This window comes from Aspergillus aculeatinus (assembly GCF_003184765.1).
Source record: "Aspergillus aculeatinus CBS 121060 unplaced genomic scaffold BO66scaffold_21, whole genome shotgun sequence".
In the NCBI taxonomy this organism is placed as follows: Eukaryota; Fungi; Ascomycota; class Eurotiomycetes; order Eurotiales; family Aspergillaceae; genus Aspergillus; species Aspergillus aculeatinus.
In genome coordinates, this window is record NW_020291490.1 from 500,456 (window position 1) to 524,360 (window position 23,905).

At 52.6% G+C, this 23,905-nt stretch overlaps 10 protein-coding genes across 10 annotated transcripts; 5 read left to right on the plus strand and 5 right to left on the minus strand.

The window, feature by feature from the left end:
- Window positions 1-860: 860 nt before the first annotated feature.
- mph1 (3'-5' DNA helicase) lies at window positions 861-4,653 on the plus strand. Its single transcript, XM_025653612.1, has one exon. It carries the CDS (start codon window positions 1,278-1,280, stop codon window positions 4,629-4,631), a length of 3,354 nt encoding a protein of 1,117 aa, XP_025504606.1. The 5' UTR covers window positions 861-1,277; the 3' UTR covers window positions 4,632-4,653.
- Window positions 4,654-5,618: 965 nt separating this feature from the next.
- cap2 (F-actin-capping protein subunit beta) lies at window positions 5,619-7,096 on the plus strand. Its single transcript, XM_025647293.1, has 5 exons — window positions 5,619-5,703; window positions 5,862-6,241; window positions 6,359-6,628; window positions 6,707-6,754; window positions 6,808-7,096. Exons 1-5 carry the CDS (start codon window positions 5,675-5,677, stop codon window positions 6,879-6,881), a joined length of 801 nt encoding a protein of 266 aa, XP_025504607.1. The 5' UTR covers window positions 5,619-5,674; the 3' UTR covers window positions 6,882-7,096.
- A 14-nt stretch (window positions 7,097-7,110) lies between these two features.
- BO66DRAFT_348948 (mediator of RNA polymerase II transcription subunit 11) lies at window positions 7,111-8,008 on the minus strand. Its single transcript, XM_025644665.1, has 2 exons — window positions 7,869-8,008; window positions 7,111-7,733 (listed from the first exon to the last, which is right to left on the minus strand). Exons 1-2 carry the CDS (start codon window positions 7,953-7,955, stop codon window positions 7,260-7,262), a joined length of 561 nt encoding a protein of 186 aa, XP_025504608.1. The 5' UTR covers window positions 7,956-8,008; the 3' UTR covers window positions 7,111-7,259.
- Window positions 8,009-8,186: 178 nt separating this feature from the next.
- BO66DRAFT_391610 (uncharacterized protein) lies at window positions 8,187-8,926 on the plus strand (the record flags this gene model as incomplete). Its single annotated transcript, XM_025647294.1, has 3 exons — window positions 8,187-8,518; window positions 8,745-8,751; window positions 8,895-8,926. Coding segments are annotated over exons 1-2 (192 nt in total), but the record flags the coding sequence as incomplete, so codon positions are not given.
- Window positions 8,906-11,413, plus strand: BO66DRAFT_391611 (WD repeat TAF5 family protein). The gene is made up of 4 exons (XM_025647295.1): window positions 8,906-9,030; window positions 9,077-9,120; window positions 9,176-9,990; window positions 10,046-11,413. The coding sequence occupies exons 1-4, from the start codon at window positions 8,934-8,936 to the stop codon at window positions 11,097-11,099; spliced, it is 2,010 nt and encodes a 669-aa protein (XP_025504610.1). The 5' UTR covers window positions 8,906-8,933; the 3' UTR covers window positions 11,100-11,413.
- A 115-nt stretch (window positions 11,414-11,528) lies between these two features.
- On the minus strand, window positions 11,529-13,283 carry ppe1 (putative ribosomal protein/carboxylic ester hydrolase (Ppe1); the record flags this gene model as incomplete). Its single annotated transcript, XM_025643726.1, has 5 exons — window positions 11,529-11,746; window positions 11,908-12,161; window positions 12,244-12,334; window positions 12,466-12,998; window positions 13,060-13,283. 5 exons carry the CDS (start codon window positions 13,281-13,283, stop codon window positions 11,529-11,531), a joined length of 1,320 nt encoding a protein of 439 aa, XP_025504611.1.
- Window positions 13,284-14,156: 873 nt separating this feature from the next.
- BO66DRAFT_81147 (uncharacterized protein) lies at window positions 14,157-16,201 on the plus strand. The gene is made up of 2 exons (XM_025653614.1): window positions 14,157-14,462; window positions 14,544-16,201. The coding sequence occupies exons 1-2, from the start codon at window positions 14,310-14,312 to the stop codon at window positions 15,969-15,971; spliced, it is 1,581 nt and encodes a 526-aa protein (XP_025504612.1). The 5' UTR covers window positions 14,157-14,309; the 3' UTR covers window positions 15,972-16,201.
- A 427-nt stretch (window positions 16,202-16,628) lies between these two features.
- npl4 (nuclear protein localization protein 4) lies at window positions 16,629-19,290 on the minus strand. The gene is made up of 4 exons (XM_025652837.1): window positions 19,148-19,290; window positions 18,948-19,078; window positions 17,393-18,860; window positions 16,629-17,301 (listed from the first exon to the last, which is right to left on the minus strand). The coding sequence occupies exons 1-4, from the start codon at window positions 19,244-19,246 to the stop codon at window positions 16,975-16,977; spliced, it is 2,025 nt and encodes a 674-aa protein (XP_025504613.1). The 5' UTR covers window positions 19,247-19,290; the 3' UTR covers window positions 16,629-16,974.
- Window positions 19,291-19,620: 330 nt separating this feature from the next.
- On the minus strand, window positions 19,621-21,012 carry pst2 (putative NADH-quinone oxidoreductase Pst2). Its single transcript, XM_025645539.1, has 4 exons — window positions 20,814-21,012; window positions 20,610-20,695; window positions 20,143-20,539; window positions 19,621-20,076 (listed from the first exon to the last, which is right to left on the minus strand). Exons 1-4 carry the CDS (start codon window positions 20,838-20,840, stop codon window positions 19,975-19,977), a joined length of 612 nt encoding a protein of 203 aa, XP_025504614.1. The 5' UTR covers window positions 20,841-21,012; the 3' UTR covers window positions 19,621-19,974.
- A 910-nt stretch (window positions 21,013-21,922) lies between these two features.
- yth1 (cleavage polyadenylation factor RNA-binding subunit YTH1) lies at window positions 21,923-23,190 on the minus strand. Its single transcript, XM_025647296.1, has one exon. The coding sequence runs from the start codon at window positions 22,884-22,886 to the stop codon at window positions 22,122-22,124; it is 765 nt and encodes a 254-aa protein (XP_025504615.1). The 5' UTR covers window positions 22,887-23,190; the 3' UTR covers window positions 21,923-22,121.
- Window positions 23,191-23,905: the final 715 nt, after the last annotated feature.

Genomic DNA, 23,905 nt, shown 5'->3' on the forward strand with positions numbered 1-23,905 from the left:
TCCCAAGGAGGGATCGGCCCCAAAAATAACCCTGGAGTGGCACTACCGTCGCTGTTAGTCCGACTTTAGTCCTCCTTAGTCTCGTTCTGCGTCCACCCATTGCTCAAAGCTCTTATCCGCCTCTTCGCTGGCTACTCCACATCCAGGGAGAGAAACTGGGCGCTGATAAGCCCGGCTCTTCGCTTGGCCAATTTGAGCCAGAACAATGAGCTGATTGATTGCTCGTGGCAGTGGCAGTGAGTGAAGGTCATGCGGAAAGGTCTGTCAAAAATCTCTGGAGTGCAGCCTGCAGCCTTCATAGTGCAGAGATCCTAGTAATAATCTTACAGTGTAGTCTCCTTACGAGCAACCACAAGACTGCTCACAGAATGAAAGGGCGATTAAAGTTCCGTGGCTGCAACACTACGGATCGCTCCTGGTCTCCATTACCCCAAGACCCCCGAGATTGATTGGAGCTGCCTTCTCTCATCCCTACAAAATATTGAACCCGGCGTTACACCACAGGATCTTCAGGTGCTGTCTGGCCAAGTCATCAAATCCTGAATTTCCCCGGACATGGCACACCCACACACATCAGAGTTTCGATCTTCTACTCCTTATGCTTTCCAGTGCGGTGGCAATTGCGAAGTGCTGAAGTACTCCGTACTCGGTACAGAATAACTAGTTAGCTTAGTCTGATTTACTGACTACTGAAAGCTCCAAGGCAACTAACTGCCTTGTCCGCCATTCTGGCTCGTGCTTTACTTACTCCGTATATTCTTGTTTTTGGTTGATTTAGTGAGCACGCTAAATGGATAATCCATCCCAGGTTGGCTGCCTTGATTCAATGTGGCCCAGAACATCAATGTTGAATTGTAGAGACCCGACGGAAGTTTCTAGTACTCAGTAGATAACTAAGATTATTGTAAAAACCCTCTATCCCACTCGTGGTCATCGCTTGTGGCCGAGGAGACTCTCACTGTGCGCCTGGCGAAGTTCCACAACATGAGTGGGATGTATATGCGACTTCGGTCAATTCGATTTAAATTTGTTGACAGACCAAAAGCACAATAGCCAGAGCACCTCACCAGTGGTATCTAGACACCCTTTGCCTCGGAACAAAATGGGGTTTTCGTCTTCGGAGCTGGGCGGAGGACGAGCGGTTACGCCAAATTAGGAAATCATGAACATTTCATGACTAAGCCAACATGTGATTGCGATCCGACGCGTCGCGTTATGAACATGGCCAGCTCAAACCTGCAGCGGCTTTGATCCCAACGAACCACGTTGGGTTCGACATGTCTGACCTGGAAGGGGCCTCTTCCGACTACTTTGATGATGATCTCGGAGATTTCGTTGTTGACGACGACTCTGATGCCGCCGCCACGCCGACAGAACGGGATTCTCCCAGGCCGGCCAAGCGCCGTCGCCTGAAAGCCAACAAGCAGAACCTATCACTGCGAAAGAATCAATGTGACCGACCTGACACGCGAGAGGCTTCGCCTGACTCTGGCGAAGACGAGGACGAGGAGCTACAGTCTCCCGAACGAGCATCACATTATTTCCGCGATTCTGAGGAGCCGGAGGCGCATTCCAAGTATAAACTGTTCGTGCCAAAGAACAGAAATGTCCAGGAGAACATCTTCGTCACCCAACTCACGCAGCCTCAATCACCTCCAGAAATGATTCGAGGCCCGCGTTGGAAGAAGCCAGACCCCGAGTTACCACCCCCAACGAACGCTCCGGCAACACACGCAGTCAACGGAAGAGGCGGCGGTGATGGGACAAATGATGAATTTGAAGATGATGACGCCTTAAAGGCGGCCATTGAGGCTTCGTTGCAATCGTTCGAAAAAGAAAGCTCTAAAACGTCTCACACGACAGCTTTTAATCACCTGAAGCCTCCATCGGTGGATCGCTCCTCAAGTGAACAAACAGGCGATGCTATGGATATTCCTGCAGAATTTCTAGACGACATACCAGACGATGCTTTTGACTCCGATCTATCCTTGTCTCCTCCCCCAACTCATGGTCGACTGGTATCAGGCACTTTTACGCAGAGTGTCAATCGTCCACTGGGTGTTCGGCAGACGACTTTATTTGACATGGCAGTCCGGAGTCCAGCAAACCAGCCCCCGCGTGGCGAGCAGTTCATGTCACCACCCGAGAAGGTCGAGCCTCCGACACAACACAAATTGAATCAGGAATCTCTAGATACATGGGTCTATCCCACCAATCTGGGGAAAACCAGAGATTACCAGTTCAACATCGCCCAGAAAGGATTGTTCCATAACCTGCTCGTTGCGCTGCCCACTGGTCTAGGTAAAACCTTTATTGCAGCCACTGTCATGTTGAACTGGCTACGATGGACCAAAGACGCTCAGATCGTGTTTGTCGCTCCTACGAAACCGCTAGTCGCTCAACAGATAGACGCATGCTTTCAAATTGCAGGAGTTCCACGATCCCAGACCACAATGCTCACCGGCGAAGCTGCCCCTGGCATCAGAGCTGAGGAATGGAAGGCTAAACGCGTGTTCTTCATGACCCCTCAGACCTTAGTCAATGATCTCAAGACCGGGATTGCAGATCCTAAGCGCATCGTTTTGCTTGTTGTAGACGAGGCGCATCGCGCCACAGGAGGGTATGCCTACGTGGAAGTTGTTAAATTTCTTCGACGCTACAATCAAAGTTTCCGTGTCCTGGCTTTGACTGCAACGCCTGGCTCCACGGTGGAAGCCGTCCAGGCAGTAATTGATGGGCTGGACATTTCCCGAGTTGAGATCCGCACGGAACAATCCCTTGATATCCGGGAATATGTTCATGCAAAGGACATAGAGGTGCAAACTTTCCAGAATTCCGAGGAAATGGTTCTGTGCATGGACTTATTAACGAAGACTCTCCAACCTTTAGTTGATCAGCTTCGGAGTCTCAATGCTTACTGGGGCCGTGATCCTATGGGACTTACGGCATTCGGACTGACAAAAGCCAGACAGCAGTGGATGATGTCAGACGTTGGTCGGAATGCACATTTCGGGTTGAAGGGCAAAGTAAATGCGATATTCAGCGTTCTTGCCAGCCTTGCCCATGGAATCGACCTACTGAAATATCACGGAATCACTCCGTTCTACCGTCATCTTGCACATTTTCAGTCCAACACTGACGGGCAGAAGGGTGGCAAATATCAACGACAAGTTGTCCAAGATGAAAGTTTCAAAAAACTTATGAACCATTTGCAGCCATGGACTAAGAACCCAGAGTTCATTGGCCATCCCAAGCTGGAATACTTGAAGCAGGTTGTCTTGAACCATTTCATGGACGCAGGCGAAGGTGCGGGTACAGGCGATGACCAGGCGAAACCAGCAACCAGAGTCATGATCTTCGTGCATTTCCGGGACAGCGCCGAAGAGGTGACGCGAGTCCTCAAAAGGTACGAGCCGATGATTCGGCCCCATGTCTTTGTCGGACAGAGTAGCGCCAAGGGCTCAGAAGGAATGAACCAGAAAACTCAACTCGACATTGTGCAGAAGTTCAAGAGCGGCACTTACAACACGATCGTTGCAACTTCGATAGGTGAGGAAGGTCTGGATATCGGCGAGGTCGACCTGATCGTTTGTTACGATTCATCCGCGTCACCAATTCGCATGCTTCAACGCATGGGACGTACCGGTCGAAAGCGAGCGGGTAACATTGTGCTGCTTCTGATGCAAGGCAAGGAGGAAGAGTCCTATATCAAGGCCAAGGACAATTACGAGAAGATGCAACAGATGATTGCTAGCGGCACCCGATTTACTTTTCATGAAGACCAGTCCCCTCGTATTCTTCCCTCGGGGATCCGGCCTGTAGCTGATAAACGGGCGATTGAAATACCCGAAGAGAATACGGTGCGAGAGCTGCCTGAGCCCAAGCGGAAAGGACGCCCTCCCAAGAGGCCACCCAAAAAGTTCCACATGCCGGACAATGTGGAAACAGGCTTCACGAAAGCGTCCAGCTTGGCTGAAGGCGGCAAGCGTAGGGAAGCAAAGAAAAGTAAGGCTCGCACGCCGACTCCGGAGCCCGTTGATCTCCCAGCGCTCGAAGATGTCCTGCTTACTCCAGCGCAGCAAAACGAGCTTGATGTTCATTACGGCAAGGCAGGACAGTCCGATGCACCGTCAATCTGCAATCCTCGAACTGACGCTTTCCCGCGCCTTCAGCTCGCTCCTCGGCCTACTAAAGTAGTAAAGCATGGGTCTCTGACTCGCCGCATGATTGGGACTCTGCAGAAAATGGATCAGATTTCCGCGGACTGTGAGCAGCAATATAGGCGTGTCTTAGCGCTGAGTCCGGACAAGTACGAGGATATTCCAGGCACCACCGGCGACATGAGCAGCCGTGAGTGTGGTGCCAGGCGCACCCAGCGCACAGTTACCGATTTTGTTCTCCCCGTGAAACGCAAGACAAATGGGGAAGGGGATGGCACAGATAAAACGCCAAGGAATTCGAAGAAACAGCTCTCGGCTGTAGAGACAGCGGCAGACGATTCATTATTCTGCTCACAAATGACGGAGGACATGGGTGAAGACTTCCCTGACATGTCTACTCTTTTGGACAGAAGCGTTGAGAAAAAGCGGCGGAGCCGCCAATTCGTCATGAGCGATGATAGCGACGTTTGATGGTGGACTTTTCTATTTGGTTCAGTGTCCGTTCACATTGGACGTTAATTTTCAGCAGGATATACCCTTCGATTGATAGAAAAGGTTGGCTTACCCTTTTCCGCCTTGGGCATCAGTGTTGTATGACCCTGCAATGTACTCCCATAGTGGGCCATGGAGAGCTCACTCAGCGTGACGAATACCATACTGCCTGGCTCGACCATGAACTTGATGCCTGCTTCAGCCTGCATCTTGGGACGTTCAATATCAGTTTGTGTCCTTCCAATGTACCATGTCCAGCCGAGCGGGTTTCCACACGAATTGATTGTTGAAGAGTTCACAGCATCATGACTTGGAAGCCACAGAGAGTCTCAGTGAAGCTGGTTGGTCTAGTCTGGATCTCTAGGTCACCATGTTCGAGGTCATTACGTGCACATGAAACTGTCTTATTAAGAATTAAGAATTGCAAGCACTGGAAACTGCAGTATCTACCCGGCGAGAAGCGATGAGCGGCATCCCATACGGCTACCTAATATGCCTTCGGTGGTGGTATCAATGGAAATAGCCTCGGTGCGATACTTTAGCGTAGCTGGGGAGTTGTCAACGCACTGCTCTAGACACAGATGGATATTTCGAACAATCATACTTGATCGCTTTCCACTTGCCTATCTTTGCCTCGATCACTTTGGTAATGTTATCCCGCTTCAGTAGGCTGCTATCATTGAAGAGCCAGAAAAGCACCGATATCTCTCTGACAGCAAGGCATAATCCTGTAGTGGCTTGCAATAGCCCTCCATAAAGGCAGTACCTTTTCTTATTGAAGCAGAGCTTTGTTGAGGCTCTTTTCAAGCATGGACAAGGCAAGTCAAAGCATATACTTGGTGGAGTGATAAGGGGGAGGGAGGCCTCAATCGACCCGCTTTCTCCAACCAGCGGCGCTACACCGCTTACAGTAATCCACCGTCACTCCGTCCGGTCTCCCCCCCGGGCTTGAAAGGTAACTGGGAAGTAAACAGCAACCTAAACACTACTATAGTATTGAATTCCAACAACCCGTCACAATCATGGCTGACGCACAATATGATAGTGCGCTGTAAGTGTGTCTTAGCTGAGCCCTTCATTCAACACTTCACCTTCCTCCAACTCCCCCGAGCAAGCTCCCCTCTCTGTCCGCATCGGCGAAGGTCAACCCCTCGCCGTGCAACCCCGCTTGCAGCATCCCGCTGACCACCAACATCGTGCTGCTCCCAGGGACCTGCTCCGGCGCCTCAACCCCCGCGATACCAAGCAGAACTTGCAAGCAATCACCACCATTGTCCCTGACCTGACCGAGGATCTTTTATCGTCCGTTGATCAGCCCCTGGAGGTCCGCCGCTGCCCCAAGACCAACCGGGATTACTTGCTCTGCGACTACAACCGGGATGGCGACAGCTACCGGTCACCCTGGAGCAACGAATTCGACCCCCCTCTCGATGATGGAACGGTACCCAGTGAGCGGGTGAGAAAGCTCGAGGTTGCTGCTAACGAGGCCTTCGATGTCTACCGGGAGCTATACTACGAGGGCGGCGTGGGGAGCGTCTACTTCTGGGACTTGGATGATGGGTTTGCGGGCGTGATTCTTCTCAAGAAAGGTGCGTCAGCTTCTATCTCCTATAATGAAAAAGCGGAGGACTCGTCGAGCTTGGTTACAGGAAGGTGGGCAAAATGATGGTCGGGCTCGTTGCTAACGCGATGTGGTACGGCAACAGGAGTCACCCCTGGTGCGAAGAGCTCGGGAGAGTGGGACAGCATCCACGTCTTCGAGGCTACTGACAGAGCTCGCATGTCCCACTACAAATTGACCAGCACGGTCATCCTCCACCTGGCGAACGAGTCCGAGGCTCTGGGTGAGATGGACCTCAGCGGTAACATGACCCGCCAGGTCGAGGTCGATCTGCCCGTTGAGTCGGATGCAAGCCACGTTGCAAACGTCGGCCGGCTTGTGGAGGATATGGAGTTGAAGATGAGAAACCTGCTGCGTATGTGTTTCAATTTCTCTGCGCCCAGACGCAAGCGCATACATTACGGGATGAAGACTAATGTGGACATTCTTGCAGAGGAGGTATACTTTGGCAAGGCCAAGGATGTTGTCGGTGAACTGCGCAGTGAGTTCTTCTGCTGCGGGAATGCATGGTACCATAATACTAATGTGTTGCAGGTCTTTCGTCCTTGACAGAGGCGAACAAGGAGCGGGCTAATCACGCCGAGATGATCAGATCCATGCAGCGGTAGCCACATTCATTGCTTGGAGTTGTAAAAGCAAGCGGATGTTTAACCTGTCAACATCACCTAGACGTTCGTCTTTCTATCCCGCGAGTTTGCCATTCACTTAATTGTATGTAGTTCTAAGGTTCCTGGGGAGCCGATCTTAGTTTGACTCTGGCGCTTTTATTGTAAAGATCTTACTTGAGCCTAACAATGGCTCAAAGCTTCGTCGTGCGGAATCAACACAATTGTATAAATAAGCTTGGGTATCATAAGACTCGTACTTTTAACAAACCATTGTCCACGCAAATGGTTGTTGCGATCCTCCAATCGTCGACACCCGAATGCAGGAATCGATAGCATCTGCTCAAAAGAATGCGTGTGCCTCATTCAGACTATCGTTCATCAGTCCATCTCAATGTCTTCCTGCCCACCCTCCGTTTTCAACTCATGTCTAGCGGTTGCCGACGAAGGCCCATGCCGAGCGAGCTGCTCGACAAACTCCCTTGCCGCAGCCCACAGCTCTGCCTCCTTATCCTTCCCGACCGTGTCCTTCCGACTGTTGAGCCAGCTCACATCCAACGGGTTTGACGATGCGGCCGCCGCTGCCGCACCAGCCCCGGCTAACTCGCCTGTGCGGGGGTTCGTTGCGGTCGCGGCCGTCTCCGGCGCGAGAATCCCGGCCTCCTCGAGGGCGTACACCTGTCGTCGCAGTCGGACATCAATGGACGAGAGAAGCGCAAAGTACTGCGATGTGGCCTCTTTGAAGCGTGTTTTGTGGGCGGCTAAGGAGTTGTTCTCAGCAGGTGAGTCGGTGGTTCGGGCGTTAGTAAGGGCTTGGATAGCGAGACCGGCGGAGTGAATCAATTGAGCGACATCCTTAACACAATTCCAATTAGTACATGGTTTCAGATAGTATTGCAGTGCGAGTCGTGAGTAGTCTGAGTTTCATCTTCGAGTAGGATGCACGTTGTCGCAGCTCTCGCTTCTCCAGAGGGTAGGTAGCTTACTTACCTTGTCGATCTCATTAAGCTGCCGAATGCGATCGGCGGAAGTGAAGATTTGGTCTGGAGACCTAGAATTGTTGCCGGACTCGGCCATGGTGCTCTGGGCAGTGTCAGGCACAGGGTGAATTGCAGCAATATGCCAGTGATTGCTCTTTGATGACGATAGGTGCATCTATCCATGATTGAACATAGCATATCATCACGTGATGGGACCAGGGGCCAGCCACACGCTAGTTCACAAAAGGGATAGTGTCCTTAAGCTGCGGACTTCGCAAAACCTCCGGATTGAATCGCATCCCGAACTGCTTTCCCTCCCCGTCCGCGTGTCGGTCTCTTCCTCTCTCTTTGCTAGTTTCTTCTGAGCGCCGTCGCATCTTTCGCTTTAGTGAACTGGACACCTCCTCTGCTCGGCACATAGGAGCTTTTGCCCCCCCCACCGTTGAATTTCCCCTGTCAGATCATCCAGCAGCCATGTCTGCGCCAGGCGGGGCCCCGAGCCCAGCTCCCCGAAGTGGAAGTATGGGGCCCGGTCCAGGTGGGATGTCGATGCCTCCTCAACAACCCATGACCAACACCGGCCCTGTGACGCCTGGCCCCCCTGCTCCGCCGCCGCCACCGCCGGGGGGTCCAATGTCGCAGCAAAATCTCAATCAAATAGTACGTATTCGTCTCTCATTTCTGGGTCTGTTGTGTCCTGTGCCGCGGAAGGTGGTTCTTGCGGGTTCAGGCATGTTGTCGTGCATTCACTTCGCAGATGTCGCAGTGAAGGTGCAGTGAAGGTGCAGTGAAGGTGCCGTGAAGGTGCCTCAAATTGCTTACCGTCCACCGGCCGCTTTCACAAAGAGAGACAAGCTAGAGAAGCTGTTAAACATGTGAATCTGGTTATCATTTGGGCTTCAAGTGTTGCTGGGTATCATCGCCTCTTCAACTAGGAAGGCTCCTGCTGTGATATCTATATTGGTTGATATAAACCAAAGTCTCATGATCGGTGCTTCGTCAAATACTGACACAAATTTCTAAAAACCAGGTCATTGACTATTTGGCCAAGAAAGGCTATAGTCGCACAGAGGCTATGCTGCGCATAGAATCGGCGCATCAAGAGATTGATGGCCGCCCGCCTATGCCCCCTCTTGGCGAAGATGCGCGTCCTAAGTATCGGCTTGGCTTCGGTAAGTTCGTCCTACTCTTGTTCTAATTTGTCTAATGCTGTTATAGATCTGCTGAAGGTCTGGGTTGAAGATAACTTGGATCTGTACAAGGTATGCCCTTCGTACTAAGGCCTGCAGATGAAAAATGCTTACAAACCCTCAACAGCCTGAACTCAGACGTGTGCTGTGGCCGCTGTTTGTCTACACCTTCATCAACATGGTGTCCTCGTTTAAGCCTCAAGAGGCGAAACAATTCTTCGACATGAACAAGAACCTCTTCTTGCCGGAGCACACAGAAGATGTTCGCGCTTTGGAGCCAATCAGTCTCCCAGAACATGTTCAGGACAACGCTACTGCCAAGCTCTATAGAACTAACAAGTACCGCTTGGTCTTGAGTAACCCGGCATTCTCAAACCTGATGCAATTCTTGGAGAGCAAGCAGAAGGAGGGCGGATCTGATATGACTGCCATCCTGAGCAGTTACTGTACCATTATCACAAAAGAGCGCACTTCCGACGACCGATTTAGTTTCGCCGCGATGCTCGGCCAAAGTGATGGCACCCAGACCTTTCCCAGCGAAGATGAGGGTATTCCTGGTCACCACCCCGGGTCTGCTTACACCGGAGATAACCCGAACATGGCCGGAACCTTGCCTAGACTGAAACTTGGAAAATTACCACTTGAGTCGACCCTGGAGACTGATGTACGCGGCGAGCTCGCGGACGAAGACGCCAAGCATCCTCCTGGCCCGGGCCAAAACACTTTGATCCAAGAGTTTGAGCAGATGATCAAGAAAGAGGACGACGAAGAGGCACCTACTCGCGCTGATATCCCGTATCCCCCATCAACCGCTCGAGATGTCGCGATCGAGGTTCAAAAGGTCAAAGAGAACCGCGACAGGTTTAGGATCGAAGGTAGAACCGGTGGTGTTGGGCCGGCCGTTAGTGTCTGCATGTTTACATTCCATAATACCTACGATGGGTGAGTGGTACTACCTTCGGGCTTGTTATGATATCCCGCGACTGACTATACACAGCGTCAACTGCCTGGACTTCTCCGATGACCTTATGCTCGTTGCGGCTGGTATGCAGGAGTCTTATATTCGGGTCTGGAGCATGGATGGGAAGCAGATCCAGTCGACGTACGACAATGTGGATGATGCGCCCTCAAATTCTCGTCGCCTGATTGGGCATGCTGGACCCGTCTACTCTGTAGCATTCGCGCCTTCTATTACGCGTGCCGACAATGCCATTGCGCCGACTAATGCCCGTTGGTTGCTCTCTTCATCAGCCGATCGAACTATCCGTCTCTGGTCCCTGGATCTGTGGCAATGCATGGTAGTTTACAAGGGCCACGATCAGCCCGTCTGGGATTTGCAGTGGGGCCCATTCGGTCACTACTTCGTGTCTGGTGGCCATGACAAGACCGCTCGCCTCTGGGTCACCGACCACATCCGTCAACAACGTATCTTCGTCGGACACGACCAGGATGTCGACTGCGTCTGCTTTCACCCCAATTCGGCGTATATCTTCACCGGTAGCTCCGATCACACCGTGCGCATGTGGGCCGTGACTACAGGAAATGCCGTCCGTATGTTTACCGGCCACACAGGAAACATCACAGCTCTGTCGTGTAGCCGTGATGGAAAGCTCCTCGCATCAGCCGATGACCACGGGTCGATCCTTCTTTGGGACCTGGCCCCAGGACGACTTCTCAAGCGCATGCGCGGTCATGGCAAGGGTGGCATTTGGTCCCTCAGCTGGAGCGTCGAATCGAATATTCTAGTCTCTGGTGGTGCTGACGGTACCGTCCGCGTCTGGGACGTGGCTGGTCCTGCACAGGATCCGTCTCAGGGTCGGGTTGTCGGTGAGGGCGGCGCAGGAACCAAGGTCGACGGCGGCAATCCCCCTGCGGCCAGCACACAAGCCTCCAGCTCCGTCGGACCTGGCATTGGAAGCAAGAAGAAGGGCAAGGATGTGGTCGTAACGCCTGACCAGATCAGCGCGTTCCCGACCAAGAAAAGTCCAGTATACAAGGTCAAGTTCACCAATATGAATCTGATCATGGCTGGAGGTGCTTATCTTCCTTGAAAGGGGTCGACGGAGGAGAAGGGTTGTGTGAATTGCATGCACAGTGGCGCCAGATACCCGTTTCTCTTTATCTTTTATCTTTATTTATTGCAATTTTATCACCCCAATTTGCTTTCTTGTCGAGACATCTTGTTTCCTCCCTGATTGCATTGCCGCATGTATTCGTTAATGATTTGGCTGAAGAATTTGGCGGCGTCCTGGATGGAAAACGCAAATGGAATGGCCAGCGGGCTTTTGGTGTTTATTTGGCAAGCAGCATTTTGTTTCAATGTTGGAGCGGGAACCTTTGTGAAGAAACGAGAACACAAAAACACAGATCTCATTATAATCTGTACATTTTTTCTTTCGTCATACCTGAATTTACACCTATACACAGATAAACCCTCTCAACAAAACATACAAGACATACAATCTAGTCGTATATACCTTCTAAGCCCTCTTGAAGGCCCCAGCTCCGGAGCCTAGCCCAGCGCCGTTCCCTTTGTTCATGGCCGCCTGAGCCTGCATGTCCGCCACCTTGGGCGGCAGCACCAACGCACTTCGATCATTCCTCTTGTAGAAGTCCACCAGGATCTGCGCCGTCTTGGCCGGCTGGTCCTCCTGAATGAAATGGCCCGCTTCCGGTAGAACCTGTAATTGGTATTTGCCTAAAAATTTCATCAATTAATCAATGTTAGTTCTCTTTTCTTCTCGAGCCCCAAACCTCCTTCTGCTGGACGTTCACATCACCGCAAAAAAGGAACGAGTTACTGTGGGAATAATTTGGGGTTGGGAGAGGCGGGGGTTTGGGGGGGTTGATCGTTCGTACCTTGCATCTGCCCAATCATCAACTCCTTATCGAGCCGATCCGTCCCCGCCAGCAGGAGTAGTTTGCCGCCGCGCGCATCGAGGAACTTCCGACTCAGGCCGATGAACCAGTTCTCCCAGAAGGGTTTGGTCGCGGACAGGTTGGTGCGCCAGACCCAGGGTTTGGTGGGGTCTGTCGGGGTGGGTTGTTCGTAGAGAAGGGAGGGGACGGAGATGCGGGCGGAGGTTTTGTTGCGGATTGTGCGCGAGCGGGTGCTTTTTGGTCCCGGACATTTGAGATTAGAAGACTACTTCAAAAGGCCTGAGGCGCTTTGGGAGGGGGTGGTGTTTGACTTACTGCCATTCTATGCCGGATGCTATGGAAGGGAAGCGGGAGGGACGAGTTAAGAGATATGTTTCCATGCTTTGGAGGGCGTCCATTGCGGATCCTGTTTTTGGGAGTGGTCAGATTTACTGGGTTTCCTCTTAATTTCAGAGTAATAGTGGAAGGTAGCGGTGGTGCAGAAGAGAATTCCGGGGGAAGAGTCCGAGTAGGGGTCTGTGGTTGCCGAAGACTTACCTTCAACAACATCTAGAACGGCATAGGCCAGCACTTTGGATCCTAGGTCGCCGGTCTTTGCGACGTCGGTTATCACGGCGCCGCCTAGGCTGTGCCCGACGAGGATTAGGTCTGGAAGACTGTCCCAGCCCATCTTGCGCTGGGTTTCGCGGACGACGAAGACGAGATCCCCGTTGAGGGTTTCCAGGCTGAGATCGAGAGCGGGTGAGCCTCCATCTTCTTGAGGGGCCCTGTCGTCCCCTTCGTCGTTGGCGGTGGAGGCTGTCGTCACGACCGTGCCGCCGTGGTGACGAGCATCGAGCGATAGGATGCCTGCGTTGGGTAGGAGCTTGCGGATCTCCTCGGCGCACGCGGCGAACGAAAGGCCCGAGGAGCCGGCGCCGTGGTGCATCACGAAGAGCGGACTACCGGAGTCGGCGGGGGGCGTGAGGTATACATGGTGGGTGATGCGCGTGTTAGTGCTGGAGTCGACCCGAGTGAGATGCAGGTCTTGAGTGAAGAACTCGGTCCAGCTTAAGCTTGTTTGGGGGGATCTAAAGAGGCATTTAGATGGTTGTTGAGAAGCACTGGCTGGTAATTGGACGACATCCTTACCCGCGACCACCATTTGGTCTGGCGAATAGATTGCGACTGGGCGAAGGAACTATCGTGCCGGTGGATGAAGCGGAGGAGTCGTCCTCATCGTGACTGGACTCTCCCTGCTCCTCGTTGAGGGGGTACATAGAAGCAGACGGAGTCGCGGACAGGTCGTGGGGGGGTAGCTGGTGCGAGAGCTTGGCCAATTTAGATTTGGCGAAGGATTTCTGCAGCTGGCTCATGAATGTGATTGGACTTCTGCTTTCTGACAGGGGGGGATACTGCCACTGGCAGAGTTGTTGTGTGGGTGTTGTGTGGGTTCGATCAACACAAGGATTTGATGCGCAATAGCAGACAATGGGGTGGGTGGGTCATGCGGTGGTGCGGTGTAGTCTGGATTGTGGGGATTCAATCATCTCAATTAACTGTTCGACAAACAAGCAATACTCTCTATCAATTAATCCCGAATCGTGGTGCATAGATTTTCCCTGTTTGTTGCATGGTCAGATAGGCCGATAGCAGTGAGATAGCAGTGGGGACACGCCGCACGCACCGGTCACTAATGCCGCTTTGGATGGTGGATCTGGTTCCAAGCTTCTACTCTGTATGAGTAGATGAGATCTCGGTTGGATTATGAGTAATCCTATGTAGATCGTGTGGCAAACAATCGATCCGATCTGATATTGTACAGTACTCAGTACTCATACTCATATGTGTAGGAATCAACAGCCCGCCTACTGAGTACTTGAGTAAATGAATGCAAGATCACCTGACTACCCACCTTCCTTTAATCTATTTTCTTTCTCTCTCTACTACTAATACTAAGCCCGATCATTCTGTCGCTTTTCCTTTCTCTGCTCTCTCTTCCACAGATGCTGCAAGCCTCGTCCCCCATTTATCATCTTGTCACCTTCGACCAGGAACCAATCTATTACTGTACCACAATTCTTATCAGATGTAGCGGTGAGAACTGGCATGAACCTTGCATGACGTCAGCGTGTGGCATTCCTTCTGGGGAGATCCCGTGATATTCCAATTCTCCCCCCCATTGTTCCCTGTGACGTCAAGTTATCGAAGATGCGATCTCCGTCACTGCCTGCCTTTGCTGTTATGCAGCTGTATTCCCAATTTTCTCAATCGCCTTTCTATCGCTTCCCTTCCACAGTTCATCCGTGAACGTGGTTACGTGGTTTCAACCCCTGTGTCGCCTGTACAGTACATACGGCCACCGTCAAAGTCGACTTTGAGTGCTTCGCTATACTGGTATCATGCCGTCACTCAAACTTGGGCGGAATGATAACGCCGAAAGGGAGGAGCGGCCAGACAACGAGGGTGATGATACCCAACACCCAGAGCCCACAGAGCGCTCTCGACTCTTGCCGCGCGATCCCCCAGCTTACCTGAGTCCTGATGATCCTGCTGTGAGTGCTCTTCGTTGTGGAATCTAAAGCAGACAAAAATGTGCCAGGCCAGTCGGTGTTGCTCACACTTGCCACTTCCAGGTCTCTCCGTACAACCTTTGGAGCATCCGCGCTCTTCGCGGCTTATCTTCGCTCTTTCTGGCCCTGAGTTTCATCTGGTGGACCTTCCTTCTTGTCTCACTGTTCGTCAGTCCTCCCATGATGCATAGTCGGGGGTCTGGGTTCTTCAGCTTCGCCTATACAACCCTCACCACCGGATACCTCGTCATCAGCCTGCTTTTCTTTGCCGTACCGTCCAAGCCAATGACCGTATGGGGAATCATCATCGGGGTCTTTCTCTGCATCGATATGATCCTCACCCTTGCTGTACCTCGCATCCGCGTCGAAGAGGGTTGGGTAGGCGTAGCCTCGGTTGTCTGGGCCACCTTCATCGCCCTGTACAGTATCTTCCAGAATCGGGCTGTCGAATGGGGCAAGCGTGAAGAGGAAGAGCGTCTCACAGGTCGTCCGGAAAGCCGTCGCCCCCTCCGCGAATGGATTGCCGTGCTACTGCAGACCATCTTCATGGCCATTTTCGGAGTCGTCTCTATTCTCTTCACGGCTACACTGATCTTGCGGTCCCGCGACGCCTCTCTCGCTGCGCCGGGCAAGAAGTATCTCGTCAATAGCAACAACTACCAGGTCCATCTCAACTGTGTGGGCAGCCCTAACACAACGACGACTCAATATCTCGATGACGTTCCCACCGTCCTGATCGAAGGCGGCGAAGGTCCTGTCGAGCACACCCTCCAACCCTTCATTGACAACGCCTACCAAAGCGGCTTGGTCCCTCGCTATTGCTACTGGGATCGCCCAGGCTTCGGCTGGTCCGACAACGCGCCGTCCCCCTTTTCAGCCGGCATGGCCGCCGACGCCCTCTCGGAGGCTCTCGCCCTGGCCGGCGAAGAGGGTCCTTGGGTCCTCGTCTCTGCGGGCGTCGGTGGCATCTACAGCCGCATCTTCGCCAGTAGGCACCTGCTTGAGGTGACTGGTATCCTGCTCATCGACAGCACGCACGAGGACTATCTCTCACAGATCGGCTCCTCAAGCCGCGGCTTTGTCCTCTGGCTGCAAGGAGTGCTCTCGCCGCTGGGGCTGGATCGAATTGCCGGCGCCCTGTTTAAGGGCCGCACTCGCGAGGACCGGGTCTACGGCCGCAGCGCCTACCAGACAGGGAAATTCATCAAGGCCAAGCTCCAAGAAAATCTCGTCGCCAAGTCCATGACCGCCTCGGAGGTCCAGACTGCCCGCCACGTCCAGATGTCTGACACGCCGCTGGTCGTCGTCAGCTCGGGCGTCGAGGTCCGCAAGAGCCACAAATGGGCCAAGACGCAGGAGGACCTGACGAAAATCACTCAGAACCTGAAGGACTGGGATATTGTGAGCGGGGCACCGCACGAGGTGTGGAAAACTGTCGAGGGCAGACGCCTTCTGGAGAAGAGACTGGGCGAGTTGCTCGAGAAAGAGTAAGCGGCGTCCGCGTCCGATTTCTTGAGTTCTCTCTCCACAATCCTCGGTTCCCTCCTTCTACGTATTTACATTCCTTTGGTTGCAAGGAGGCCTCTTTGACTTCTGATTCTTTTCTGTCGTTGTGCGTTCACAAATACGTCTTTGATTCTCTCGATTGTCCCTTCAATCTCATGTTTCTGTAATCCTGCACCATCCGACGACAAATTGGGCCATCATTATATTACGACTTTTGCCATTCTATCCTGTATCATATTTCTTTTAATATGCAGCGATCACTCCCCATGGGATGGAGCGGTAGTGTTACACTTCCGTCATGCTGTTTTCTTCATTTTTTTCTTCTTTTGCTTCCCTTTCTATTTGACGCATTGGGCTAAAATGTGTATGGCACTCACTGGGAATATGGAATATGAATCGTCTCTTTCTCGCTTCACCAACAAATTCATTTCCAAAATGTTTGCATCATGATTCTGTGCAAGCTTGTTGCCACTGCCGGTTGTTACGGACCTCAAATAAGCATGCTACAAACGGCCGAAGAGTAAGTACTGTGTAGCCGAGCTTGGCACCAGCACGCGAAAAGGGGGCCAGATACGTGGGTGAGTATGCCCTAGCTAGAATGAGAGGCAAGCGCCTGTTGGAAGAGATATATCCTTGCTTGGGGGTGAAACTATACCCTAGATACAGCATCATCAACGACCACTGATGCTTCTCTGGACTAGTAACTGGTCCTATTGACCCCTCAGCTAATCCCTCACATGGCCCCATTGACCCTTCAAGGCTGATCAACAAACCATATCAACCGAGATCGGGATCGAACAGCGCTTATACTAAAAGGTTGATCGCAACTCGAGCTCTCCCTATATGATGGATAGCAGAGAGCGAGGGGAAACATCGGTGAGGAGCAGCGGAGAGAGGCAAGCAGGCGGAGCGGGAAAAATGTTGAGACGGGTTTCCGCGGGTTGGAAGGTGTTTCTCCATTCGACGTGGAAGAACCAGAATCAATCACTCATTCTAGGCTAGCTCCCTTAAACCTCTTAGCAAGCTGTTCACTTTCTGATTTGGGAGAGGCGGATCGGGAGGAGGCAGAGGCAGAGGGAATGGGGCGTCGACCGGCTTTTCTCATGGGGAGAGGGAGCTCAGATCCAGGTGATGGTGATGGTGATGATGAAGATGGAGGTAGTGTGGCCGTGCTCAGCCAGGGTCGCTTGGGGGGCCGCTCACCACTTTCCTGTAGAATTGTGACCAGTGTCGCCCAGCCGGGGGTGTTGATCAGCTGCATACCATCGGCGGGGTTACGGGAGGTTGCGACGCGGCAGAGGAGAGATTCTTCGTCCTGCGGAGTGGGAGGATATGTTAGCATGCGACTGATAATAATGCGATGTACTTTTAAAAGGGAGGAAAGGGGACATAGCAGCAGGCCATACTTTGCTGAAGGTGGAGAGGTTGTGCAGGAAGCACAGCAAGTGGAAATCTGACACGGCACGGATTGCCTTCTCCGGGTCACCATGCGAAACAAGCTTCTTCGCGACGTTGCGTAATTCTTGACTCTCGCCAATGACTTCGCGATTCTCGATGGGGAAGCTGCTGTCGGTGAAGAGGGGGGAAGATTCGGTGGGGAAACCATGGGTCAATGTGACCAGGAGATATTCCACTGGAAAGCTGGGTTTGGCATTCTGTTGGGCACTGACGCCGTATTCGTTGATCTTGCGGTAGAAGACCTCAGGGATATATCGAGATTTGTTCTGCTCATCGTCATCCTCAGACTGGACCAGCATCACAGATGGTTCGGCGGACGGCTCGACGATGTCGGCTCGAACCATCTCGACTGCAGCCACAGATGCTTGGTACGCGCTGACAGTGATCGCTCCTTCTTCATCTCCACTGAGGACACAGGTGACGAAGTTGGATCCAAACCGGCCCGTCCGGCTCCATTTTGTTGCCTTGGGATGTTGAGCTTGTAGGCGTGCTGCGAAAGCGATCTCGAGGGAAGAAAGATAGTATGAATCAATGTGCCGCTTGCATACTACTGATCCATCTCCGTTACCTGCATCAAGCAGGTCTGTAAATATCACTCCAATCTTCTCCATGCCACAAAGCCGCGCCACCTCGTCGACCTCCTTCTCATCGGGCCACTCGTGCAGCGTGACACCGTCAACTTCATCAACTTGCGGAGGCTCATAGATTGCCTGCACCACTGCTTTGACGCCCAAGGGTACTTCCGCGTATTCTTCGTAGGTTCCGTACAAGAATCCCAACCGCTGGGCTCCGGATTTCCGCCAGAAGTTGAGCAACGAGTTGACAAGCTCTGAGTGGGCGAACTCCACATGATCGACCATCCGGAACTCTTGCGGCTGTAAACTGATGGCACTGGGCTGACACTTCGTGCAAATGCCCTCCGGCCATTGAGGATGTCCGGACGGGCAGTCTCGTCTGACGCGATAGTAGGGTTCATTGAGCGGGGGCATGAAAGAGCTTTTGAGTTCCGCTTTGTTGGTGGAGGCGTTGAGCTTTCGGAGGTATGAGTGGAAGGAGAGATGCTTGATCTTCTTCTCAGCCAGGTATTTGGGATCATATGGCTCGAGCGGCATGCAATAGTCACACATGCCCTTGGGACCATGTCGACACATCTTCATATCGCGGGGCCGATGAATCTTGCCGTCCTTCTTATCCAGCGCATCATCGAGCGGTGATTGTTGCACCACATCCCAGGGGTTCTTGATCACAGTGGTTGGGGAGGTCGGTTGCGGGGGGCGGAAGGTGACGGTATCGTTCTGTGGAACAGGTGCTCCGTTCAAGCGGCGGGACGTTTCGATTGAGGCAGGAACCCCGTTGACAGAGCCATTCTGTTGTCCTTGTGTCTCGTTATAGCCGAGATAGAGCTTGTCTCCGTGTCTGAGATTACCAGCAGAGCAGTTGTTAGCCGCTGTACTCAGCAATCGAGTCTAGCTGACGTGCTGTGGGGGCTCGATGCAAACTCACTTGAGGCCAACCCTTTCGATCGCCACCCCACCAAGAGTGCCTAGAAGCCTCTCTTCACCACCAGTACCTATAGGCTTATTGGAGAGGGCGATCGATGCGGGATCTGTGCTGGGGGGTAGATGTTCAACGATCTAAAGTGGGGTTAAGGTTAGTTTCTTCATGCCGATGCTATCTATTCGTTCTCGATATCGATTTTTCACCTTCTGCTGAAGAGTAGGAAACAGGTCCTGAGGGCTGACTGTCAGCCGGAACTGGCCGTTGCGGCTTTCGAATCTCAAAATAATCGACCGGGACGCCATGATGGGCGATAGAGGCTCGAGAGGAGGGTGCGGGAGGTTGAAAATGAAGGTTTCTCGATTTTCACTAAGCTCAGACTTCACTGCTTCATCGTAATCACAAGGTCATGTCAGGAATTCAGGAGAAAGTGAGGCTGAAGATGGATCTCAGAGAACGAGGAAGATAGTCGGAGAATAGGAAGCTCTCCGGCGGGCGAAGAAGGCAGCGAAGCTCTATCGTCATCGGCCACCGTAAGCTACCCCTCACCGCCTTGGCCCTTGTCAGGAACTGCCGCTTCCCATTTTCAACAGCTTTCAGATGTGTAATCAATCATGCTTCCTTCCTACAGTACATCCTCTCTGTCAATAAACGGGCAATAACATATAGATATATTTGCCGAATATATTATCATTCATTCTCTGATTAGACCGAAGTCTGGTGTATCACGTGAATTATGTACTTGAAATTCCCTCCCTTTATAACCCAACGCCATACCAACCGAAACAGAAACAAAAGCAAGCCCAGTTACAGAGCAGAGAGACGGTAGGATATTAAGCAACTCAGTTTTCTACTGAATGACACACTTCTTGGGCAGGCCACAAGGTCCCTCATTGCTCTTCTCCTCCCGGGTCGCCGCCTGGGTGCTTTGTCCGTTTTGTGCAGGTTTAGGCGCGGGCTTCTCCGTGTCGGTCTTCTGCTGCGGCTGGGCAGCGGCAGGCGACTCCGACTGGGTCTGCTCGCTACCATGTAGTCAAGCGAAGTTGTGCTTGGAGACGTGCTCGTAGAAGGCCTTGCCCTGAGCCTGGGCAACCTCGAGCTCGAGAGCGGAAGGCTGGCGGGAACCGTCGGCACCCTGATAGTGGTGTTAGTGGAAGAACCAAGACTGTTTCACGCAATTGACAAGGGCATGGTGGCTTACAGCGAAAGTACCGGCACCCCAGGGGCTGCCACCGTGGACCTCGTTGAGGTTGGACAGCTGGCCGAAGACGGTCTTGTAGCCGAGAGGGACGTAGACGAAACCGTGGTGAGCGAGGGTGCTCATGGACGCAAGAGCAGTGGACTCCTGACCACCACCCTGGGTACCGGTGGAGATGAAGAGACCGGCGTACTTGCCCCAGTAGCCACCGGTAGCCCAGATTCCACCGGTCTGGTCCCAGAAAGCCTTCCACTGGGCAGGGAAGTTACCGTAACGGGTGGGGATACCGAAGAGAACAGCATCGTACTCGAGCAGAGTCTTAGGCTCGACGATGGGGTAGCTGGACTTGGGAGGAGCGTGCATCTTAGCCAGGACCTCCTCAGGAAGAGTCTCAGCAACCCTAGATAAGGTAAACTGTGTTAGCTATTACCAGATCACCTGGATGATGCCTTGTTCAGGTACAAACTCACTGGTAGATGTCGGCAGAGCCGCCAGCAGCCTCGATACCCTTCTTCTCAGCCTCAGCCAACTGCTGGATGTGGCCGTACATCGAGTACTGTATGATCAACCATCAGTGACGATGTTCCAGATTCCGGAGGAACGACGAGGACGAATTGAATATCTTCTCATTGTATGATGGAGGGAGTATAGCAATGGATTGGGGGAGTACATACGAAGACGATAGCAATCTTGGGAGCCATGGTGACTGTTTGTGAGGGGATTGGTTTCTGGAAGAATGACAGAAAACGGTCTTTGGATACTGAGACTGATGAGAAGAAAGAGGGGCCGGTCAAAGAGGGGCAGAGAAGCAGCAAATATATATAGTCAAAGAATCGGGACCGGCGAGATCGTGAGATAGAAAGGCCCTTCTCCCTGAGTCCCCCCTCCCTGAGTCCCCCCTCCCCCCTCCCCCCTCCCCAATCCAGCAAGTACGTACAACAAACAGTTGCTACGCAGCTACGGGAAAAAGAGGTTCAATTGCTTTGGCAAGCATCCGTAATCGATGACAGACCCTGGGCCCGAGAGCTGGTGATTGGTGAGGGGCAGAGGGCAGTGGGACGAGCGGGGAAGCAAAGAGAGCATCGAACCAATCAGCAATGGGAAAGCCATCTTACGGGACTGTGACAAATCGCGCTTGAATTCCGCTTGCGCATTTGGAAAATCAGAAGTTCAGAACCTCCCGGAAAGGTGGGCGCGGTGGAGTCCATTGCCCGTATTGTTAATCTGTTAATCAGCCATTAGTACAAGGTAGGGCTAGTCGACTCGGGTCTAGTCCGGTTCTCATCTTACGCTCTCAGAAGTTAGAAGTTAGAACCTTAGAGAAGTCTACCAGAGAGAGAGCCAGTAGGCTCCAGCTGTACCATATCCCCTTTCGGGATACGGCGGGGGAGGCCCGAAGTGGTCGGATGTGTTACACTAGTAGCAACAGAATTCGGTAGACTACATACCAGGAATTGATGCTCCTGAATCCATTATAAACTCTCTCCATTTAACTACCCATTTGTTTGAATTATGTTGATATAAACGCTTCTATCATTACTAAGTTATTAGGCAATGCATCATATACATTGAAATAAAAACAATTTTAGCCACGTAGAAAGACGCCATTCCGGGCGTCATGGGCTGGCATCCCTATCTGAGACTAGAATCGCTCTAGGCCACCGCTCGTCCCAACACGCAGTCAGCCCATCAGCTCATCTTATCTGCAATCTATACGAGCTGCAGACCCCGACCCTAGCAATCATTGTACTGCTCCGTACATACCGGTAGTTACTGATAAGTCCTTGAAATTCGAAAGTCTAAGATCTCGTGTTAGGCTAAACGTTTGGCCCTCTTCTCCGACTCTTATATCTGCATAAACATACATGACATGCCCGCTTTGCGTCGTAAAATAAATCAAATCATCATCAAATGCCACGGAGGGGTATCTTCACAATGTAGCAACTGGAATCTCACAGAATTTCTCCCCGAGAGAGCATCGTCTAGCCACGCCCACGCCCACGGAACCGGCCGCGCATGAAGCCTCCGCCACGGCCACGTTCGCTCCGCCATTCGCGCTCCCGTTCTTTTTCCTTCTCCTGTTCCTCGCGGATCAGAGCCCGCTCGCGCTCCAGGTCCTCCTCCGTCTTCTCCACTCGCATCGTGGGCCGCGGTAGGTTCTCCGACCACCGGGGGTGCGCATCTGTGCAGTTCTTTCCTTCCGGGCAGAATCCCGCTAGGTAGAACGGGCAGAGATGGCGGCGCACATGCCGCTTGGCACACAGCGGTCCCAGCTCGCAGAAGCCCCGGTCATAGTGTTCGCACGGCGGCAACCGGGCTTCCTCCCGAACGTGTTGGTAGAGGCAATCGTCGCCATTCGGGCAGTAGCCGGATCGAGAGAAGGACTGGCACTCGGGCATGCGCCGCAGGTTGTATTCGTGGAGGTACTCGCATTTGATGCCTTTTTTGCAGAGCCCCTTGAGAAAGTGTTTGCAGACCAGTGATCCATGCGTTGTCGAGGGCGCCAGTCCCGAGGCTGTCGTCATTGACGTGGTCATGCGTGAGGGCGTAGGATGTCGGTCCGGGCAGGCCGGCCCCAGCGGACAGTGGCCCTCGTGGAAGGCCTTGCATTCGGGAACGTCGCTAGCTAGGCCGAATCCATAGCTACTGCGCAGGAAAGGGATGAAGGAAAAATCATCGAAGTTCGGGTCGCGAGGAGTATCGGGGGACAGGATGCGCGAGGCAACATGGCCGACGTCAGTCGCCATTGTGTTGAGCTTGTCAGAGGTCGCGGGAAAGAGCTGTCAATGGATAAGAAACGAAGAGGTAGTGCAAATTGGACGAGGGGCCACTACTCTTGGTCAATATCAAAGCTCCGAGAAATAAACTCGTTCTGCTGAGAAGTGCTCTCATATGTCAAGCCGATTTATGAGTCATGAGCTAGGAGTTGGACAGGAGGAATGTGAAGTAACAAAGACAAAGACTAAAAGAGATCAGCCCGAGCGACAAAGTGGCAATATTCTTTGAGCGGTAGGCGGTGGCAACAGCTCGAGCAGATTACTCAGCTCCTGCATGATAGAACCAAGTCGAAGTCAAATCTCAAAACATCCAGATCGGACAGGTCATACATTCTTAGTACCGTGATCAGACAGGATAACTAGCCAGAATGCGATAGCTCGTCCGCCCCAGCTGTCTGGGGAAATCTTCCCCGGAGAAGCGTCGGGCTGCCCCTGCATATGACGAGCATCAACATTGTTGGCACGGCCAGCATTACATGGTCGGCTACTTTGGGCCTACAAGCTTCGAGACAGAATCACCGCGCTTGGAATCTGGGGTAGAATCAGGATCCGCCTGGCTGTGAGAACAACTGTTTCTTTTGTCCTTCTTGTATTTCATGGGCACCTCCGCCCACCCCGTGCGACCGCTGGTTGCTGATGAGCACCGGGAGATACGTCGCCTGCCACGCTAAGATAGCCCAAGTCATCCGTTGTCTCACCCTCCCAACAGCAACTTATGCCTTGGGTATAACTCATATCTCTCTCGGATCGCGGTTCCTTCCTTCTGTGGCTGTGTCTATATCACCACGACAGTCAGCATATTCACCTTGACCAAGGATCACCCCTATAAAACCACTGTGACGCTGGTACTCGAAGTGGCCAGGGTTCAAGCCCGAGTATCTCCAAGACAAAAGTAAAACCAAAAATGCATTTCCCCACTACATCGATTATTCAGTCTTGTTCGGAACGACCGATCGAGAAACCTGTGAACTACTCGTAGCAGTTACTTA

What these genes read in the sequence shown, in the direction of transcription:
- pst2 (XM_025645539.1), bottom strand. Translation starts at nt 20,840, where the DNA reads ATGGCTCCCAAGATTGCTATCGTCTTC. An exon ending in GGCTCTGCCGACATCTACCA is followed by an intron (nt 20,540 to 20,609) that starts GTGAGTTTGTAC and finishes TACCTTATCTAG; the next exon opens with GGTTGCTGAGACTCTTCCTG. An exon ending in GGGGTGCCGGTACTTTCGCT is followed by an intron (nt 20,077 to 20,142) that starts GTAAGCCACCAT and finishes CACCACTATCAG; the next exon opens with GGTGCCGACGGTTCCCGCCA.
- npl4 (XM_025652837.1), bottom strand. Translation starts at nt 19,246, where the DNA reads ATGGCGTCCCGGTCGATTATTTTGAGATTCGAAAGCCGCAACGGCCAG. An exon ending in TTCCTACTCTTCAGCAGAAG is followed by an intron (nt 19,079 to 19,147) that starts GTGAAAAATCGA and finishes ACCCCACTTTAG; the next exon opens with ATCGTTGAACATCTACCCCC. An exon ending in ATCGAAAGGGTTGGCCTCAA is followed by an intron (nt 18,861 to 18,947) that starts GTGAGTTTGCAT and finishes TGGTAATCTCAG; the next exon opens with ACACGGAGACAAGCTCTATC.
- cap2 (XM_025647293.1), top strand. Translation starts at nt 5,675, where the DNA reads ATGGCTGACGCACAATATGATAGTGCGCT. An exon ending in GCACAATATGATAGTGCGCT is followed by an intron (nt 5,704 to 5,861) that starts GTAAGTGTGTCT and finishes TGCTGCTCCCAG; the next exon opens with GGACCTGCTCCGGCGCCTCA. An exon ending in GAAGATGAGAAACCTGCTGC is followed by an intron (nt 6,629 to 6,706) that starts GTATGTGTTTCA and finishes ACATTCTTGCAG; the next exon opens with AGGAGGTATACTTTGGCAAG.
- mph1 (XM_025653612.1), top strand. Translation starts at nt 1,278, where the DNA reads ATGTCTGACCTGGAAGGGGCCTCTTCCGACTACTTTGATGATGATCTC.
- BO66DRAFT_391611 (XM_025647295.1), top strand. Translation starts at nt 8,934, where the DNA reads ATGCTGCGCATAGAATCGGCGCATCAAGAGATTGATGGCCGCCCGCCT. An exon ending in ATAACTTGGATCTGTACAAG is followed by an intron (nt 9,121 to 9,175) that starts GTATGCCCTTCG and finishes AACCCTCAACAG; the next exon opens with CCTGAACTCAGACGTGTGCT. An exon ending in TTCCATAATACCTACGATGG is followed by an intron (nt 9,991 to 10,045) that starts GTGAGTGGTACT and finishes GACTATACACAG; the next exon opens with CGTCAACTGCCTGGACTTCT.
- BO66DRAFT_348948 (XM_025644665.1), bottom strand. Translation starts at nt 7,955, where the DNA reads ATGGCCGAGTCCGGCAACAATTCTAGGTCTCCAGACCAAATCTTCACT. An exon ending in AGCTTAATGAGATCGACAAG is followed by an intron (nt 7,734 to 7,868) that starts GTAAGTAAGCTA and finishes AATTGTGTTAAG; the next exon opens with GATGTCGCTCAATTGATTCA.
- BO66DRAFT_81147 (XM_025653614.1), top strand. Translation starts at nt 14,310, where the DNA reads ATGCCGTCACTCAAACTTGGGCGGAATGATAACGCCGAAAGGGAGGAG. An exon ending in TGAGTCCTGATGATCCTGCT is followed by an intron (nt 14,463 to 14,543) that starts GTGAGTGCTCTT and finishes TGCCACTTCCAG; the next exon opens with GTCTCTCCGTACAACCTTTG.
- yth1 (XM_025647296.1), bottom strand. Translation starts at nt 22,886, where the DNA reads ATGGCGACTGACGTCGGCCATGTTGCCTCGCGCATCCTGTCCCCCGAT.